Below are 21,741 nucleotides of genomic sequence, written 5' to 3'. Positions count from 1 at the left end.
AATGCATTGCACTGTAAGCTATCTGTTGCCAAGGTTGTGCACTATACTCTTAACATTGTGTAAGTCTAATGCAAATTTCAAGATAACCATGCAGTGCAAGAAGTTGGTTCATTTGAAATATGGTTTACTCTTTGACACCAGCATCACTCCCTTAGGAAATGAGATGCCTCATCCACCAAAACACTTTGCTTACACATGATTTGCATCATGTCCCTCTGTTCTTTAGTTCATCAGAGAGTTAATGTTGCAGGCTATTCAGTGTGCTGAATCTGCATGGCCAGCCCTTTGCAGCCATGCTGGTGTGAATGCAGATGTAATCCGTACCTGGAACAGCAGGGAAAAACCCAATCGCTCTTAACTGTTTGTTGCAACACATTTTTCTTTTTGCTATTAGGCAAAAACAAAAATTGGCTGTTTGGCTAACCACTTTGTAGTTATAATATGGCTTTCTGTCACTAACAGAAGGTTTATCCCCTTCACTGATGGTGTGTACATATGGAAAAGCAACTTTGTTTTCTGAACGTCAATGAAAAAGTGCCATTGCCATCTTTTTCTAACAAAAGCAACAATGTATGGCACACTAGTGTGAAGAATACCATCAAGTACTTTTGCTTAAAGAGATACATTACCAAGCTCGACAGGAAGTCTGAGGTATTGTAATGCTTCACTGGTGTTAAGAAGTGTTATTTCTTGTACCGTAAAGGCCATTGCACACATTTCAGTTCTTTTTGGAAAGAAAGAAAAAAAAAACTGCACAATATCTGGAAGTTGTTACTTTTCGTAATTACAATGAGTGGCCAGAAGTGACCTAAATATTCGTGCTAGGGCCAAGATATATTTTTTTCTGTCAAGTGCATGCCATGTTTCCAAAAAAATATTTCAGTATGAGAAACTTCAGGACAGTTAATCATATTTTGCGACTGAAATAGTTATGCTCTTTGCTCGTATAATACATATCAATTTGCGAAGATGCTTGTACGGGGATCAAGGCTAGATCCACTACAACAATGTGTGAGTAAGCAAGCAAAAGACCTGAGAACCGATGGCGGGAGCCGAAAAAGCTCTTTTTTCATCTTTCCAATCTCTCAGCACGAGACACAAGATACACGTGCTGGAGTGCACCATATATAAAAGGCAGCAAAGGACGATGAGGATGGCTGCTAGAGGGCTCCCCCTCCTTAGGAAAAGAGCATCAGTGCCCAAGAAACAGCCTTAGATGCCAGGCAATCGTGTAGTTCAATCGTTTCAGCAGTTGTAAATTCATTGAAAGTGGATAATGATGTTGAGGTCGCTAGGTAGGCTGGTTCGATCTTGTCTATCGCCAAGACTTGTTCGCGTCCATTGAGGTTGATGGTAACAGTCTTTTTATCTGCTTGAGTACCTTGAAAGGACCGTCATAGGGAAGTGTAAGAGATGGCCGGATGCCTTCACGCCATATGAAAACATGGCTCGCTGTAGGCATGTCTTTGCCGACAAAAACATTACTGGAGCATGCAACCTTACCAGGGCAAGGTCGCATGCGTGCAAACAGGAAGCAGAGCTACTGAGCATAGCTGTGTGGATTGGGCATGTCAGCAGTAGCTGGCGTGAAAAATTCACCCGGAAACCGCAACGTTGTGCCATAGACCAGCTCCGCAGCCGTGCAGCCGAGGTCTTGCTTGAAAGAGGAGTGCATGCCTAGCTGGATGAGAGGAAGATCTTCAGCCCAAAAAGAGCGAGCCTGGTGGGCCATCAAGGCAGCTTTAAATTGACAGTGAGGGCATTCAACCCTCCCATTCGCCAATGGGTGATGCGTGGTAGTATGGATATGGCAGCGCCAAGCAGGCATGTGAGTTCGCGGAACAGATTACATTCAAATTGTCAGTCACAATCGGTCGTAACAACGCTGGGGCATCCGAAGCACAAGATCCGGCCACTGACAAATGCAGATACCACGGTAAGTACTGTTATGTAAATGAGAGGAAATGCTTCAGGCCAGTGAGTATAACGGTCTACACAAGTAGGTAGCGAGCACCTCGGAATGGTGGCAGCGGGCCTACGATGCCGATGTATATGTGATCAAACTGGGTGTCGGGCAGACGAAAGGAGTGAATTGGCAACTTAGTGTGCAGTGTCGTCTTGGAGCGTTGACAGTGAAGGTATTTGCGAGCCCAACGGCGCACGCCAGAATTCTCGCTCGGCCACACAAACTGGGAAGTAATTAGATGCTGGGTGGCATGAACTACGGGATGATTTGCATCATGTAGCTTGTCAAATACTTGATTGCAGAGTCTGAATGGAATGAATGGGCGTTTGACCCCTTGACACGTCGCAACTGATAATGCTGAAGAAAATGGAAGGGGCACATCGAACAGCGTTAATGACTTAGCAGAGGACCAGAGGTCCCAAAGCTTGGCATCTGAACAGTGCGCCATGGCAACTTTTTCGAAGTGAAGTGTGGCTGTGGATATTGCGTCAATACAGGAGAAGGCATCTGTGGCTGCATTGACTGGGCCTTCAATGTATCGTATGTCCACTGTGAACTCGGAGATGAAATTGAGGTGCCGGATCTCTCGTGTAGTATAAGTGTTGTGGTTACTGCGAAAGGTGAACGTCAAAAGCTTGTGATCTGTGAGTACATGAAAGCTTGTTCCTTCCAGCAGGTGTCAGAAATGCCGAACGTCCAAGTACACCGCAAGCAGCTCGCGACCGAACGTGCTGCAGTGCGCTTCTGCAGGCTTCAGCTTCTGTGAGAAAAACCTAAATGGGCGCGAGGGGTTGCACTGGAACTGTCGTAAAATGGTGCCGACGACTGCACTAGATGCATTGGTGATAAGGCACATTGGTGCAACATGTAGGGGATGCACTAGCAGGTGACATCTGCCAATACGTTATTGGCAGCTTGAAAGGACTTTTTGGGCATTGTATGTCCAGGACAGCGGAGCAGACGGAGCTTTAGTGGTCTTGAGAACCGTGGTCAGTGGTATAATTATTCATGCAATGTTGGGAAGAAAACGGTGGTGGAAGTTGGAAGGAACTCTCGGAGCTTTCACAATGGCGTTGGGCGAGGGAACTCGTGCAAGGCTTGAACTTTCTTTTCCAATGGTCCGATTCCTTCGGGACTCGCATGGTGTCCGAGGAACTCAATGCCATGGACACCAAAGACACACCTTGTGGGGTTGATGAGAATTGCTGTGTTCCTGGAGCCAAGAAATTAGCAGATGCAAATAGGTGCTATACTGCTCGAGGGAAAAACTAGCCACCGTGAGGTCCATTTGTACCATTTACCATTGTACCATTTAACAATGTACCATTTACATGGTACATTGGCCAAGATTAGTTACATTGAAGTGACATTTTTCTTGCTTTGAACAGGTGGGTAACAGTAAGAAGAGAATATCTGTAGGATGCTATATTTTTCTGTGCTGATTTTTTTAATTGGACATTAGGAAAATAATTAAGGGTAGTGAAGGTGGTGCAGCTTTTTAAACCAGTAATAGTGAAAGAGGCAATAGCAGCTGTTAGATCTTTAAATTACTGGGGAGAAAAATAGTTCAATGTTCCATTGTGTTTTAGTTTTGCAGCAATAACACAGGCTCCTGGGTTGGATACATCCAGAGTTCTCATTGTTGTTTGTTAACATGTTACACAGGTGTCACTAAAATAAAGCCTGAATCATACTGTCATGGCACTGTACCACAATGCATTTGGCTTGCACTGGTAAGAATAAGTATTTCTAGAAAACTGCAACTGTTGGTAACCAACATACCAATTTGTACATACGCTTTATGGCATCACCATTCAATCACCGAGAGTCAACAGAGTACATGTATAATAGAGGTGTGGTACATATCCTTTTGCTGTCAGTGCATGTGACCTACAACACATGCACAATACCTCTAAGGTTTCATAAAGAAAGTCATAAAGGTCATAAAGAAAGGAGGCCTGCCCATGTGAACTATCACTCTGAGTAACATGTGTATGCTAGGTGTATCTCTGTGCCGTGTACAGCAGATGTTGCGCGTTATGGAAAGTGCTCAACATCATGAGAGGCCTTCTGCTATCAAAGTCTCTATTCTGTGAGCTACAGACAGGTCTTCCAGGTCTTTTTGTGGAAGTGGTGTCATGCAGCTTGGCTTCCATTTTCACAACAGATAGCTTAGAGTGTGCTGTAGAGCTTTTATGCTCACTTGTAGAATGCTGCAGCAGGCTGTTGGCATAGCTCAAGTCCCCGGATATGCTCGCTCTTTAAGAAAAGGATAGCAAAGACATGCCCAGCATGCTCTAGACAAATAAAGGCACATATCATTATCAGAAGCGTTGTCACAGTTGTCACAATGCCCAAAAGACAGGTGGCACAGACACTGGCTCTTTTGCCATCTTACCTAACTGTGCACAGCCTACTAAATTTCACATCACACTTGTTATTTCTAAGACATTGCTCAAGCTCCACAACAGCCAGCATGTTACCACAGTTGCTCTGCTATTAAAAGAACGGCTTGACTTTTTTGCTGTAATACTTTCTGAAGCGAGGCATTTCCAACATTGGTGAAAAAGAATGAAGAGAAACCTTACAGATGTGTGCTCCCTTTAGGAACCATCACGAAATTCTGCCAGTTGATGTTCACGTTTCAAACATCCTTTGCCCATAAGCTGTTGCTTAGTGTAGGGTGTCACTAAGGGTGTCACTAAATGTCAAAATGACAGGGCACACTGAATTAGTTTTCAAGCAATGATTACTTGAATTGTGTGTATTCAAATATTGCATGTTACTATGCAGCAAGTAGCCTTCTTGTTCAATATCCAGTCTCAATGAAACATTTTACATCAGGCATCTGTATTTAGGCACTAGAGCCCCTTAAAATAAAATTTTAGGTGTGTCTTTTGATATTGCTTATAGGACACCCATTGTAGGCAAACATCCTGCACAAGTTTTCCCATTTTTACTATTGTATTACCTTGGCCACCTGCCACGTAGTGTCAAGCAGGCTTGTTGGTCCTACAAGCCTCTAAAAATGTGGATACTTTGTGCAATAGCATCCTGGGAAGGAGATCCCACCAAACAGAACACTACTACTTATGGCTACTCTGACATTGTACAATGCAACACTTAATTCACACAATGTGTAATGAACACCACATGTGCTGCTGAGATCACATTCTCCATAATAAAACTTAGCACAAACAGGATGACAAAAGGAGGAGACAGGATATGGCGATACTCTCAGCTAGCATCTTTATTACATCACACCCTTACTCATAAGAAACCAGACATAATGAGCATGCGTAGAGAAGCCATTGTGAGAGACAGATCAGAAGAGAAAATTGTACAAGGGATTCTAAAAGACTAAATTCACTATTGTACAGAGAAACAGAAGCATTGAGACATTCTCATCCAAGTGATCTTGTAAAAAAATACTTGATATTTCTTGGGCAGTGGTATCCCGGCTTCGTTTCAATGTCACAATCTCTTTGAGAAGAGCCTAACAAGTGCACATTTTGCAGTCTTTTGCTAAATGTGGGCTGGTTCCTGCTGGTAAAGACCGTTCATGATCTCTCAGGCACTCATTATCACACTAGACAGTGTGGCTGATGTTTCCACATGCTAAGAAATTTTACAACTGTGCCATCAGTATATTCTACAAACTTGGCATGTTTCTTTATTAATTTTTTGGTGTTGTGTTTGCATAGTGGTCCCATCTTCCTTGAGTCCGATTTGTGCTAAGGTTTATTAATACACACCAACTAGCCCTTTCATGCATTCTTCTGATGCAAATCTTTTAAGGACACTGCTCAGTGCATTGCTCGTAAGGAATCACAGCGATTTGCATACTTCAGTGCATTAATTTCTGTATTAGCCATGTGCATGAGTTCACCAGCAGCCTCAATTTTTAATTTTTGCTGAAGATGAATATACCATGACCACTGATACTAAAGTCTAAGCGAACAAGCAGTCATTTAGGATGTATCTATTTTGTCTCTCTATGTGTGTTGAAGTGAGATTTCTTATCCGGTAAAGGTGATGGCATTAGTAAGCATTAGTAAGTGAAAATATTTTAATTTTCACATGCCACAAAGCAAAACTTTAATGAGTAAAATCTTGCAATAAAAAAGATATTGAAGAATATGATGACTTTGTTCCCAAAATGAACTCCAAGAAGGCAGGGCCTCTGTGTTCCTCTAATTCCACAGAATCCTGACAACGAAAAAAAATCCCAGTTAATCAGAGCATTATACCTGTGTTTCTTATGAATCCGAGTCCAATATCCCACAGATTTCACAATGCTGCAGATGCACAGCAAATAAAAAGAGTATTGTGAGAAAGACTGAGGAAGCAGTAAAAAGTGGAAGTAGCATCAAATCAATTAAAAGGAAACTTGGCATAGGACAAGCCAAGATGCACGCACTTAAGATAACCAGGGTAATATCATCAGCGATTTTGAAGCTATAGTAAAAGCATCGGAAGAATCCTATACAGACCTGTGCAGTTCACAGAGCACCGATGCTACCACCATTCCATGTAGTAATGAACGGGATACAGAGGCCCCTTGTATAATTAATGACGAAGTTAGAAGGGTCTTACAAGACATGAACCAGGGAAATGCAGCAGGTCAAGATGGAATAACAGTCCATTTAATCAAAGATGGAGGAGATATCATGCTTGAAAAGCTTGCGGCTCTTTATATGAACTGTCTCCCAACTTCAACATTATACTAATCCAGAAAAAGGAAGATGTTAAAGAATTGAAAAATTATACGCCCATTAGTTTACTTGCAGTGTTGTATAAAATATTCAGTAAGATAATTTTCAATAAAATAAGGGCAACACTTGGCTTCAGTATACCAAGAGAACAGGCTGGCTTCAGGAAGAGATACTCTAAAATGGCTCATATCCATGTCATAAATCAGGTAATTGAGAAAAATGCAGACTACAATCAACGTACCTTTCTACATGACTTTCATAGATTATGAAAAGGCATTTGATTCAGAGATACCTGCAGTCATAGAGGCATTATGTAATCAAGGTGTACAGGAGGCATACGTGAATATCTTTAAAAATACAGAACCTTGTTGATACGTCAATTCCCGTTTTGTACGTTTTCTTGGTGCCAATGTTCGCAATCGAGAACACAAAAAATGACCCAGTACAGTTATGCTCATTTTTTACCGGTTCATACGTTCCGGGAAAACACTATTTTCCGGAACCAACTTTCAGTACATCGCTAAACTGCGATCGTATGATACGTTTTCCTGACGCTAAATCCCATGTAAACAATAAAGTGCGTGAGGCGCGCGCAACCTATAACAGTATATAGCTGCCCGACGCACCAGGTTCACCGCAATACTCGACCGCCTGTCTCACATGAAAACAACGGCGCACACTCCGTTTCTCGTTTCGGTACCAGCAAATGTTCTCCGGGGTCGTCGCACGCAGCATTCACAACTATCACCACTAATCCTATTGCAATAAGCATCTTCGCCTATGTTTCACAGTGTGTGGTGCCATCGGAAGTGCAGCGCACGCTTTCAATAGGCGATAACCGAAACGCGCCGCCATTCCCTGCTACAGACTGTGATTGTATACATTTTCCAGCCGCTAGATCCCACGTGAGCAAGAAAAGGTGCGAGACGCGCAGTTTCTTATTCCTGTGCCAGCAAATTTCCGCCCAGGTCGTCGCATGCACCACATTGACATCTATCGCTGCCAAACCTATTGCGATGAGCATCTTCACCTATCTATTTTACAGCATGTGGCGCGTATAGTGCCATTGGTAACATACTGCACGCTTTTAGTAAGCGATAATCCAAACTCGCCGCCATTCACTGCTGCAGGCGGCACGACATAGAATTAAGAACTAACTTGGCACGATGTGGGCATCCCGTTTTGTATCGGCGGCATCTGGCATCCCCCACCAGCTTGATTTCGTTTTGGTTTCCCGTCGTCCTCTTAAAACACTATGCAGTAGGAACACAAGAAAATGCACCTTGGGCTGCCGGAGCACCACCAGCTCGACGCATGCCGGCGCCTTGTGCCGCAACCGTTGGCGCGATGCTTCGCATTGCGTAGATGTCAACAATAGTTCAGTCTGTCAAATCTTTTGTTACTCTGGATTGTACATTTTCCCGGTTGGGACGTTTCTCCTCGCATTTTTTTCCAAAACGCATGAACGAGGTTCTACTGCATATACAAAGATTGCACAGCTACCCGATTCTCCACAAGTAGAAAGATACCTATAAAAAGGGGTCAGGCAAGGAGACACAACCTCTCTAATGCTATTCACTGCATGCTTGAAAGAAGTATTCAAGCTATTGAACTGGGAGGCTTAGGAGTAAGGATCGATGACTAATATCTTAACAACCTTCGGTTTGCAGATTACACTGTTCTGTTCAGAAACACTGGAGACGAGTTACAACAAATGATTGAGGACCTAAACAGAGAGAGCGTAAGAGTGGGGTTGAAGATTAATATGCAGAAGACAAAGATAATCATGAATAGCCGAGCAAGGGAACAAGAGTGCAGTATCGCCAGTCAGCCTCTGGAGTCTGTGAAGGAGTATGTTTACCTAGGTCAATTAAGCACAGGGAACCCTGACCATGAGAAGGAAATTCACAGAATAAAAATGGGTTGGTATGCATACAGCAGACATTGCCAGATCCTGATTGGAAGCTTACCACTATCATTGAAAAGAAAGGTGTACAATCAATGCATTCTACCGGTGCTAACATATGGGGCAGAAACTTTGAGGTTGACAATGAAGCTCGAGAACAAGTTAGGACCGCACAAAGAGCGATGGAACAAAGAATTTTAGGCAAAGCGTTAAGAGACAGGAAGGGAGCTGTGCAGATCAGAGAGCAAATAAAGCGTTAAGAGACAGGAAGGGAGCTGTGCAGATAAGAGAGCAAATGGGGATAGCCGATATTCTAAATGACATTAAGAGGGAAAGAAAATGGGCCTGGGCAGGCCATGTAACGTGCATGTTAGATAATCGGTGGACCATTAGAGTTACAGAATGGGTGCGAAGAGAAGGAAAGCATAGTCGAGGACAGCAGAAAACTAGGTGGGGTGATGAAATAAGGAAATTCGCAAGCACAAGTTGGAATCGGTTGGCGCAGGACAGAGGTAATTGGAAATAGCAGGGAGAGGCCTTTGTCCTGCAGTGGACATAAAATAGGCTAATGATGATGATGATCAGAAATGAGTAACCAGTATTTCCTGCACATTAACACAGCAAAATAATTACAAATTTTATTCCTGTTTTGCTGAACAGAATCAAGTTGACTCTCTTCACAAAATATTAGTCGGATGACACGGTTTTCACGTTCTGCTGTTCAAGCTTGCTTGTCAGAATGGAGTCCCAGAGCAAGAGCTGCTTCGATATGGTGTTCACCTGAAAAACATAGGCTGCCATTAGTACCAGCACAACAATGTCAAAGAGGTCCTAAAACCTGTCTTAAAGGTATGGAATATGTCTCGTAATGAAAGACTCAAGAATATATTTTTAAATATATTTTTTTTTTCATGCACCTCACACTAACATAAGCTGTAGCCCCTGCTGAAGATTCTCTCACAGCCTTCTCTTAATTTTTGTAATTTCTAATGCATTTCAAGCTCTGCTGCTGGGTTGGTGCGAAGCTCTAAGCTTTGGTATTGTCATGGCTTCCGAGATCGAGCTTTAACAAGTGTTGCAATGCGGGCTTATTGTTATGTCATCTTGGGATACTAGTGTAGCACAAGCAAGGTGAGAACACAGAATAGTAGTGCGCGTCTGTGTGTTCATGTTCTATTTGGTGTCCTCATCTTGCTTACACTACACCAATATATTGAGAGATTGAGCTGTCACACTGCTTGACCTTGGAGGTCATGTATATTGGCACAGTAGTGTTGTTCTTTGCCATAAGAAGGCACCACTGCCATTTCTGTGCAATGCCTTAAAGGAACTTGGCCAACAGCCATCAAGCTCACTGATGCCTTACAATGAATGTGAAAAGCAGCAGGGACTTCAAGAAGCTGAAGGAAAGGACATGTAGCCTTCTGAGAAAAAATGTTAGGCTCCCTGTTTCATGTACAAGAATAATAGTATTCAGCTCAACGTATTCATGAGAGCACTGTCCAATAACTAGGCAGATCTTTAAAGGGATAGCAAATGGGAGCATTAAGTCAGCAAGTGATAGATTGGTGGACCAATATTCCCAAAGCACCACATTTACTGAAGACGGAGCCTTAGTAAGAAAAAATGTTATCTATATAGAGCAGGAATGAAAACACCTGTAGCAGAATCGACGTCGAGGAAGATGAGAACAGCGGCTCGCTAGGGACAGCCTAGGAAGCGAAGCGGGCGCGTGACTCGGATCACGTGCAGCTGGCGCGAGTGCCGAAATTTTGTTCGCCAAAGAATGGCCATCCGCTAGGGCCTTCTGCTCAGTAAAAATACGCCCCTGTTTATTGTGGCTCATCGTCATCACCAATTTTGCACCACACACCATAGAGTTCCCTACAATAATTACTAAAGTGTACTTTGAAATCAAAAAGTGGGGCTAAAAGATGGAGTGGCACACATGGTATAAAGGTTATATAAAAGGATAAGGTGCCTCAGAAATGCTGGCCAGCCTTCCTGAGGTACCTTATCCCTGTTTACAACCTTTATTCCATGGAGGGAACTCTGGCATTGCGATCATTCAGCCACCATGTTAATAATGATGGTTAGTATATGGATCTGTCTGATCTTCGTGCTTGTGGATTCGGATATTCTCATGGCTTTGTTTATTATGCTTTGTTTGCCTTTTAATTGTCCTAAATTTCAAGGCAATCTATGTTATTATAAATACAAAAGACCTTACAAACACACATAATTGGTACTAATTGCAGCGGTTCAGCTTGTCAAGGTGGCAAAATTGAAACGCACTGGGTCGTCCATGAGAAATTCATAGGGGTGTTCTATTCCGCTTGTAGATGCATGGTTCCATGCCGCGATGGTTTTAATATTAGGCTTCTGTGCTAGCGGTCCTGTGTGTGAATCCTGCCATCGGATAATTTTAACGATGTTTATTTAATTATTTATAACACAGCACTTTTTGAATATGACGAGTTTACAAAGTCACAAAGCCGTCTGAAGCCAGAAGGACGAAGTTTAGGCAAATCCATATACTAATTATCATTCCCAAGCTGGCTCAAGTGCCCTGCTTGCAGCTTCTGTAGAGGCTAGCGCCAGAGTTTCTTCTAGTAATTATTGTATGAAACTTTATGGAAAACACTGCTTTTCATGATGTTTATGTTCTGTTTCTCATAATTTGTAAATAGTAGTCAATCTTTGATGAAAAAAATTTATAATACACCTGAATATTTTAAAAAAAGCCATTTGGCCATGTTTATCAGAATTTTCTGCAGAATAACTGATCAAAGCTCCCTCCATTTCGATGTAACAATTTGCAAAAGTGTGATGCCCTGTAGTGCATAACCTCCGACATAGCCAGCACAGTGCAGGAATCCTGTGCTACATTGACATCTGGATGATGTATCTTGATCCGTCATATTAAGTTATCTGCTGTCTTGAACTGGGATTCTCTCAGCATGGAACAAACACAGATGGATTTTAAGGATAATAATATATGACTGTATCCAGAAGGCATTGCTTGATCTCAGTGTTCCTTTAAGAATAGCTTGACGTTGCATCCTAAAGCAATGTTAAGCTATGACAATCTAGGGTTGACAATCTATGACAATCTAGTGATTTACAAAAAGAAAACAAAGATGTGCGAGATGCAAGACAAAACAAGCATAGAGTCTCAGGTTGGTGTCAATCAGAGTGACAATGGACATTGTCGGCTCAGCTACCTCTGCTATTCAAGGAGAAGGAGTCTGCAGTAAACAGCCAAGAAAGTTCAGGTAAATTTTGAATATCTGATATTTCTTACTGTACATTTAGCAACAAATGGAGCACACTGATGCCAAAACATCACTTGAGATTACTGCTGTGCTACAGTAAACCAAATATATGCTTTGGCAGACTGTAAAGAAATGTAAGTAGCGCATGTTCCCTTGCATCTCTCATTCCACTGATGAGTAAAAGGTCTCCAACACTACAACCATGTGATGCTTTTGATGCGAGTGGTTTCCTGTTGGTTGTACACTGTAAACTATGAACAGAGTGATTTTGTGTGTCACTCTATCTCAAAATGCTGTAGCATTAGCCAAGAATTTAGCCAGCAATCATGTGTTTAGCAGAAATAATTAGTGCCTACCAGGTCATTGTAAGTTGCTAGCAGGTGGTGCAGATTCCTGGTCTGCTCATCAGCCTGTTCCTAAAATGCAAAAAAAAAAAAACCCGATTTGCAGTCATAGAACACTAAAATGTAAAAATTGTGAGCACAACAAAGGTTAAATCATGCAAAGTGTTGCAAATGAAGTCCACACACAAACCACTGTGTGCAGCTGCCATCTGAACAGTCACTGACCAGTAGTTCTACATATTATTCCTATGCAATAAACAAGTAGTGCCCAAAGCAACATTTCCCAAAGTGGAAGAACATAACAGCCAATGTTCAATGAGAGATGGCAAAAGTAAATTTTACTGCAGAGTAGTGAAAATATGTCATATGAAAGCAATCTTCATGTATTCAACATACCTGTTGCTCAAGTTGAATAGTAGCAAGTGCTGAAACCTTGCCAATGTGAGTTGGTGCATCTAATGAAAGAGACACAAGTTTTACAAAGGCGGGAATGTGAATTATGCATGGCCTGGTTACCTTTGATGTGAGTGCTGTCGAGGACTGGCTTGAGGTCCTCCATCTTTTGGTAAGCAGCAATCACCTGTCGGATTCTATCTTCCTCTGCAAAGTAATACAATGGGCCACAAGAGCATGTTTGTTCTTGATGATGAGCTATTTTCACAATAAAGAAATCTTCTTGTGGTATTTTAAGTCGTTATTCATACAAATATAATCCCAATGCACAAATAAAATAAAACTATTACAGTGCTTCTGCACACATTTCTTGTCTACAATATTCATGTGACTGTAAGGTTAGAGGAAACTAACAGAGTGTACAGTTCTACAGCAATAAAACATTGCAACACACACTCTTTGTTAAAGGTAGACAGGGGCCATTAAACACATAAGCAAAGGGGTCACTGGACTGTTGCAGGATTTTAATGACGTACTTGCAGATCTACCGAGATAGAGTAAGCATTACCCTTTTCCAGGTTAGACTTTTCTTTATGTTTCAGCGCTCACCTACAGCTCTGGTCACACTAACAAAGGTACTCCATATGCAACTTAGCCACTACCCCCCTCCCCTTTCTTATATACGATGTAATCCAAAAAGATATGCAACACATTATCAACAGTAAAAAGCTATTAATGAAGTACTGTGACCTCAATATCCAATACATTATTTATTTATTCAAAATACCTTACAGGGCCCAGAAGGGCATTGAGTAAGGGGGACAAAAAACAGCATAAATAGTATAGGAACAAGCACCAAAAAATGACGCAAGATGCAAAACAAGAAGTAAGAGGGTAAAGTTGTACAGAGCAAATGATAACAAAAAAATATACACATGGGCTCAAGGAACATTGTATTATATTATACCATGAGTAACATGAATGCGTCACATGTGGCCAATACATATTGTAAGAGAAAAAAAGTGGTCATGTAAGAAATGTCATTGATGTAAGATGCACAAGATTATAAGGCACACCACAATAGCAACGAGAATGGAAATGTGAACCAACTGAAGAGACCCAAGTCATGAAGTCACTCCTTAGAAAAATGTTTCCACAGCTGATAATTGGAATGAGTGGTGGTCACAGATGGATGCAACAGAGTCGGGAAGATCATTCCAAAGAGCAATGGCAGGTGGAAGTGCCAATGAATTGAAGGCTTGGGTCCTTCATTGCATGCACTTTATGCTAAATTGATTATGCAGTCAGCGTGAAATGTGTGAAGGCACTTCCAGAGGTAATGGAGATGGCCTGGTGCTGTAATGATATTTATGAAATAGGCATAAAAGAGGAATGGAACGACGAAAATCTAATGGTTCGAGAGATATCAAGTCTGATCTGTGTTATGCTCTAATGGGGACTGTTGTTCTGTGTAATGAAACAAACAGCTCATTCTGATTAGGTAGCTTTGATATGGGGACTAGATAGCTGATGGAAATTCTAGTTGCGGTTGCACGATTGTTAGGTAAGCCAATTTTCTTACATTGTTGGGGGAGTTTCGCAAGTTTCGGTGCAGATACCCAAGTGATCTGGAAGCCTTGGCAGAAATGTTCTGAATGTGTATGGCCCATGAAACATCATGCGTGTGGTGAACACCTAAATACTTGTACGATGATGCCCGAGATAATATTGTGCTATCAATGAGGTATCAGAAGTTAGAATCTGTATGCTTGCAACTGAAAGAGATTACCTTACATTTAGCCGGGTTGAGCGTCATTTGCCATTTAGTACACCAGTTTGAAATGAGGTTTAGGTGACATTGGAGAGCGAGGTGATCATCCATGGAATTAATTGAGCAGTAAATGATGCAGTCATCAGCAAAAAGTTATAAGCAGGCAAGTTGTTAATGTATACTAAAAACAATAAAGGGCCAAGAACACTGCCTTGAGGTACGCCAGATGATATGTTGCAGAGTGAAGAGGTGAAATTATTAACCATAGTGAATTGCTGGCGGAAAGAATGAAAATTAAGAAGCCATGACAGGATTAGAGAATCAAGGCCTGGAGCAGATACCTTGCTAAATAGCTCTCCTGTCAAGGAATCTGCTCCCTTCTAGATTTGAATGCAGAAAACAAAGATGTCAATCTGCTCTTGAATAGACACCCTCTATACGTACAATTTGCATCACCTTTCCTAGGCACGAATTATTTTTGCAGTGAAGCAGTTAGGGTGACTACAAGTGCTAGCAAACATTATATACCTCTTTTCATGGTCTTATGAAAAAACTTAATTTTATATTTTTAGGAAATGTGGCAAATGTTAGGGGGGATATGCAGGCCAGTTTTGAAGCGTGGGGTTTTATTAAGAGAAAAATGAAAATTACTGAACCATAATTTTCAGTTTGTTTGGATGCGTTATATGAAACATTTACAAAATTCAACCACTGCCCTAGGAGGACCAAATGTGGCAGTGGTCTTATACTTGGCGAAAATAGGGGGCAAGCTATAGGTGATGTGTGCTGAAAGTTTTAAGTGTTGTATGTGTAGGTTAATTATGTGCTTTGATAATAATTACTCAATACTGATTTTTTCCTGATTTAAATGTATTATACAACACATGCTATTGGTTTTGTCGGTCTCCTCAGTTAACTATGTGAGGCACATTGTTTCTATTTCATTGAAGCAGGCAGCCTGTTTTGGGTCACATTGGATAAACGTTTAATCTGTGTAGGTTAATTACAGCCATTACAGAAAAGTTCTTACTCAAGCATTCCAGTAAGTCACACGGCTGTTATCTGCAATGTTTCCCAGAGTCCTAAAAGAACTGTACATGACACCGAGTTCACATTCGGTAGAAATGGGGGTTATGCTAAGTGTAATGACTGGGCAAGCTTTGACATTCCTAGCTTAATTAGCAGCTTTGCAAATAACCGCTGAACACTCATTTTTCAGGTATTCTCATGCTTTATGTGAAATTCATAGTATGTTTCTCCTATGTCTTTGGTGAACTAAATAAGGCACCGTGTTTATACTTAGCGAAAATAAGGGGCACGTTATAGGTGATGTGTAGTCAAAATTCAAAGCAGGTAGGTTAATTGCGGCTTTTGCAATAAGTTATGCATGCAAGCCCTCAGGAACGTTACAAGTACGCTTTATGAGCAGTGCAAAGTTTAGCCCTATGCCCTGGCATACCTACAAAAGCCAATAAGATCAAACTTTAACAAAATTAAGGGTAACATGGCAAATCAGGATGCAAGGTTAAAGGCGAGTGGATATACAGCTTTTGTAAAAAATTCCTTTACCAACTGCTCAAAAGCGCTATATAACCATTTTACGCAACGTTTCCTAGAGTGCCGGAAAAATCCTTGGTTACATCGAGCTTACTATATTTTCCGGAATGTAAGTAGCGCTTTTTCCCGAAAGTTTCACTGGTGCATGTATTTGCAACGGTGCAACATATATGCATAAAACAATGCACGCTGGCATGACCAATATGAGCATCTTTTTTTCCTGAGCATGCCATGCTGTACAAGCAATGCCAGTGATGTGGCCATATGTTGTAAAAGTTTAAATTTAGAGACACACAATAGTCAACCAGCAATGCTGCTGGTCTAAGTTGGGTAACTTTTTCACTGCATCAGAAGACGAGGTTCTTGATAGCTTCGAGTGAAGTGCACTAAATGTTGATTTTCTGTGCCTAAGAGGACTGTTGGTTGAAGTCATTTTCTGCTAGAATTTGCGGCTTGTAAAAATTTTTTTACGGAAATTTAGTAGCCTGGAATGGGTAAGTATGGCATGTGTGCACAGCGAAAAAAAACGAGGACTGAAGGAAGAACACAATACAGGCGCTCACTTCAAGTGATCTTTATTTGCGAAATCGCCAGAACTGTATACATGAGCAAAAGTAATGAAAAACAACTTTTTCATTATGTCACATATGAACCCCTATTGCATCACAGCCAGATACTTGATTTCGTTTTTGGTGAGGGCAATAGATGGCATGCTGATGCAAAGGTCACCTAGCCGCTGTATCTTGTCAGCCTCTATGAGTTCACATGTAAACTGTTCTCGGTGTTTGGAGATTGCGACGCACTTTTCAAATTCAGGGTCACAATGGCAGTCTCTGCAGTGAATGCCAAGATGACCTTGCATGGCGGTGTAAACATTGTAAAAATGCTCTTTCAATCGCTCATTTAAACATCTGCCTGTTTGGTCAACATATTTCTTTCCGCAAATCAGGGGAATTACGTATACCACACCCAGGGCATATTGTCACATGGTGGTGACTTAGAAGAACACAGTAGCAATACTGTGAACGACAAAACTAACTTTTATTGGGCGAACCTGTGCCCACAAGACAGGCTACACTTATAGCACAACGATAGCGGCGAACACGGTCGGCGATCGTCGAAAATCTGATCAGCGGGTCAAGCGCGTCGGCTTTTATAGATCAATCGTCGAATGTTCCAGAATAATCGCTGGGACCCACGCGCCTTCCACAAAGTTCTTTGTTATTCGTGTTGCGCACACATGCAATTAGATTACACAAGTTTCGGTCACAGACAGTGGATGGAACCATCGATAACATTCCAGAAACTTCCCACACATGCAAGCGCGTCCTGCGCTGTGCCATAACATTTGTTAGGCGGTGAAACGTGTCGCCCGATAAAGACAAGTACACGTGTCAATACCCCCTCTTAAAAAGCATCGACCCGATGCTGCAAACAAACGAAAGTAATGAACAAAAGCACTTGTAGCAAAGAAAACAACAAAAATAGGAAGTTCGTCAGCGTCCGTAAAAGGGTTTAAGGCGCACCACATGGAGCACTTCAGATCGTGCGCGGCGCCGCTGTGAATGTGAAATGCCGTCTGGCACGACCTCATAGTCCAGAGCGCCAATACGTCGGATGACCTTGTAAGGTCCGAAATAGCATCGGAGTAGTTTCTCACTGAGTCCTCGTCGGCGTATCGGGGTCCATACCCAAACACGGTCGCCGGGCTGGTACTCGACGAAGCGTCGTCGGAGGTTGTAGTGTCGGCTGTCGGTCCTTTGCTGGTTCTTGATCCGCAGGTGGGCGAGCTGGCGGGCTTCTTCGGTGCGCTGGAAATAGATAGCGGTGTCAAGATTGTCTTCATCAGTCACGTGCGACAGCATGACGTCGAGCGTCGTCGTCGAGTTCCTGCCGTAGACCAGCTTAAATGGTGTGATCTGTGTTGTTTCTTGCACCGCCGTGTTGTAAGCGAATGTTACGTACGGCAGGACCGCATCCCACGTCTTGTGCTCGACGTCGACGTACATTGCTAGCATGTCGGCGAGGGTCTTGTTCAGGCGCTCCGTGAGACCATTCATCTGCGGATGGTAGGCAGTTGTCCTCCTGTGACTTGTCTGGCTGTATTGCAGAATGGCTTGCGTGAGCTCTGCTGTAAAAGCCATTCCTCTGTCAGTGATGAGGACTTCTGGAGCACCATGTCGCAGCAGGATATTCTCGACGAAAAATTTCGCCACTTCGGCTGCACTGCCTTTCGGTAGAGCTTTAGTTTCAGCGAAGTGGGTGAGATAGTCCGTCGCCACGACAATCCACTTATTTCCGGAAGTTGATGTTGGAAACGGTCCTAACAAGTCCACCCCGATCTGCTGAAAAGGTCGGTAAGGAGGCTTGATTGGCTGTAGTAATCCAGCTGGCCTTGTCGGTGGTGTCTTGCGTCGCTGACAGTCTCGGCATGTCCTGACGTAACGGGCGACATCGGCGGTTAGGTGCGGCCAGTAATACCTTTCTTGTATCCTCGATAGCGTCTGAGAGAAACTGAGGTGCCCAAAGGTCAGATCGTCATGTAGGGCGTGCAGTACTTCTGGACGCAGCGCCGATGGAACAACAAGAAGGTAGTTGGCGCGGACTGGTGAGAAGTTCTTCACGAGTAGGTTGTTTTGAAGCGTGAACGAAGACAATCCACGCTTAAATGCCCTAGGGATAACGTCGGTGTGCCCTTCCAAATACTCGACTACGGCTTTTAGCTCCAGGTCCCCTCGTTGTTGTTCGGCGAAGTCTTCTGCACTTATTATTCCAAGGAAGGCGTCGTCACCCTCGTCATCTTGCGGCGGTGGATCAATGGGGGCGCGTGATAGGCAATCGGCATCTGAGTGTTTTCATCCGGACTTGTATGTTACAGTGACGTCGTATTCTTGTATCTGAGGCTCCATCGTGCCAGCCGTCCTGAAGGGTCCTCTAAGTAAGCTAGCCAACACAACGCGTGATGGTTGCTGACCACTTTGAATGGCCTGCCATATAGGTAAGGGCGAAATTTCGCTGTAGCCCAAACGATGGTGAGGCATTCTTTTTCCGTTGTAGAATAATTGCCTTTCACTTTTGACAACGACCGGCTAGCGCAAGCTATCACATGTATCAAATCTGATCAGCGGGTCAAGCACGTCGGCTTTTATAGATCAATCGTCGAATGTTCCAGAATAATCGCTGGGACCCACGCGCCTTCCACAAAGTTCTTTGTTATTCGCGCCGCGCACACATGCAATCAGATTACACAAGTTTCGGTCACAGACAGTGGATGGAACCATCGATAACATTCCAGAAACTTCCCACACATGCAAGCGCGTCCTGCGCTGTGCCATAACATTTGTTAGGCGGTGAAACGTGTTGCCCGATAAAGACAAGTACACGTGTCAATATGCTCCAAACCGCTTCCTATGGTTAGTAGGTAGTGCAAATATTTCGTCGTGTGGCATGAGCATTCACACGCCTACAGAGCACTGATAATTTTTCCGGAGAAGGAAAAACAACTTTAACGTCTACTTTACTGCCTATCTTTTCCAAGCTATGCGATATCTTGTGCAAGTAAGGGAGCACCGCGACTGGCTTATTGTCTCTGGTAGCGCAGTCAGCTGGTGCTTTCTCTCCCAGATTGATTTTCTCTAATATCTTTTCTGCTACTGAAACTAACAAAAGCTCCGGGTACCCAGCTTATGTTAGGCAGGAGGCCTGCGCGAGGAGACTGTGCGTTAAAGTAGATGTTAAAGTTGGCCCCGGAAAAATTATCAGTGCTCTGTAGACATGTGAATGCTCATGCCACACGACGAAATATTTGCACTACTAACCATAGGGAGCAGTTTGGAGCATGCGCCCTGGCTGTGGTTTACATGATACCCCTGACTTGTGGAAAGAAATATGTTGGCCAAACAGGCAGATGCTTAAATGAGCGATTGAAAGAGCATTTTTACAATGTTTACACCACCGTGCAAGGTCATCTTGGCTGTCACTGCAGAGATTGCCATTGTGACCCTGAATTTGAAAACTGCATCGTAATCTCCAAACACAGAGAACAGTTTACACGTGAAATCATAGAGGCTGACAAGATATAGAGGCTTGGTGGGCTTTGCATCAGCATGCTGTCTATTGCCCTCACCAAAAACGAAATCAAGTATCTGGCTGTGATGCAATAGGGGTTCATGTGTGACATAATGCAAAAGTTGTTTTTCATTACTTTTGCTCATGTATACAGTTCTGGCGATTTCGCAAATAAAGATCAGTTGAAGTCAGCGCCTGTGTTGTGTTCTTCCTTCAGTTCTCATCTTTTGCGCTGTGCACACAAGTCGATGTTGAATCACCAATTTGCCCAAGCTTCTACCTTATCAAGTAAGTATGGCATTTTGCAATTAGTGTACAAGTGTGCATAATAACATTTCATCATGCCGAATGAGTTAATATAGGTATGCCTTATACACTGGTGTGACTTATACAGCAATGTTTTCTTAGAAACGCTTGAAAAGTACGAGGTATGACTTATACAAAGGTGCAACTTACAGTCCCGAAAATATGATACATTTGGTGGACATGGGGGGAATCTCGTTTGTACTGTACGGTAAAACTAATGTTCCTGGCTTAATTTTAAGCATTGCAAACAGTTACTCAAACCTCATTTTTCGTGTTTTCATGTGTTATACCAGGTTCGTGGCAGGTTTCCTCTGTGTCGTCGGTGAACTAAAGAAGGTACTCTGCTTGTAGTTGGTTAAAATTAGGGGCAGATTATGTGGGCAGATAATGCGTAGGCGAAATTCCAAGTCTGTGGACTAATTACGACCTTAGCAGTAAATTATACGTATGCAATTAAGTGACCCGGAGCGTTTAAACGTGTTTAACGAATTGTGCATCAATTTAGCCCGCTGCCATGGGAGAACTCTGAACGCAACCTAGACCAAATTTAGCGAAATTTGGGGTAACACTATCGCAAATCCCATGTGCGAAGTCAAATTCGTGCATATTAAATACAGCAATTGTAAAAAGAATTTACTAATAAAATGCTCGAAAGCGGTATATGCGGGCAAGGTTTCAAACAGGCGAGTCACATGTGGACAACGTTTCACAGTATGTGGTTTAATTTCAAACGAGCGGAATTCTTAATGCGACTGCTGAAGGGAACAGCCTTGCTGTTTTCCGAAAGGTCGCATACCCATCGGCTCTCTCTCTCTCTTTCTCTACTGGCCAGAAGTGTGGAGAAGAGGGCTGCGAGTTATAGAATCTTGCTTACACAACCTAAGTGATGGTATTTTTCTTTCTCAAAAGAGCGTTAACTTTTTCTGGCAAACAGGACCTACCTGCTAGAATGAGCTGGAGCTTGGCACCCTCTGTCAAATCAGCCCGGTCCTGAAATTCGGCGTCCAGATATCTGTCAAGCTCGTCAGCTAGGGGAGTTACAAAAGTCACATGGTGACCCACCAGTGAACTTTAAAAGAACCTTGCGTGAGCGTACTTACGCACTTTTTTTTAGCACTGACAACTTCTCCCGAGATGCGACGGCAGCCTGGATTTTCGTATGGACGTTCAGTAGCACTTCCTGAAATCAGAAACGTTAGCGACGAGTAGGGAACTGCTTTAACATACAGAACGTTACCGTTATGCTAGACTTGTTTGGCGGTTCCTTCGTCGGGTCGCGATCTGTCAGTCGCCTTTCTAGCTCTTCAATTCGCTCCTCAAGCATTTTCAGAACTTCGGGGGTAGCCATGTTTGCAGCAGACGCTGCTTATTGGATGATAGACAAACGACAACCAGAACTGATTGGTAGCTTCGGTAGGTGACCTATCGCCACCACTACCC

General features: G+C 42.9%; 1 protein-coding gene across 1 annotated transcript; it reads right to left on the bottom strand.

Annotated features, from left to right (window-relative positions):
• Positions 1-9,199: 9,199 nt before the first annotated feature.
• On the bottom strand, positions 9,200-21,694 carry DCTN3-p24 (Dynactin 3, p24 subunit). Its single transcript, XM_075680892.1, has 7 exons — positions 21,539-21,694; positions 21,406-21,481; positions 21,243-21,329; positions 12,723-12,806; positions 12,603-12,661; positions 12,219-12,278; positions 9,200-9,367 (listed from the first exon to the last, which is right to left on the bottom strand). Exons 1-7 carry the CDS (start codon positions 21,647-21,649, stop codon positions 9,275-9,277), a joined length of 570 nt encoding a protein of 189 aa, XP_075537007.1. The 5' UTR covers positions 21,650-21,694; the 3' UTR covers positions 9,200-9,274.
• Between the last annotated feature and the right edge of the window lie 47 nt (positions 21,695-21,741).

The sequence above is a fragment of the Dermacentor variabilis genome, chromosome 2, assembly GCF_050947875.1.
Source record: "Dermacentor variabilis isolate Ectoservices chromosome 2, ASM5094787v1, whole genome shotgun sequence".
In the NCBI taxonomy this organism is placed as follows: Eukaryota; Metazoa; Arthropoda; class Arachnida; order Ixodida; family Ixodidae; genus Dermacentor; species Dermacentor variabilis.
This window is presented reverse-complemented; position numbering and strand designations above follow the sequence as displayed.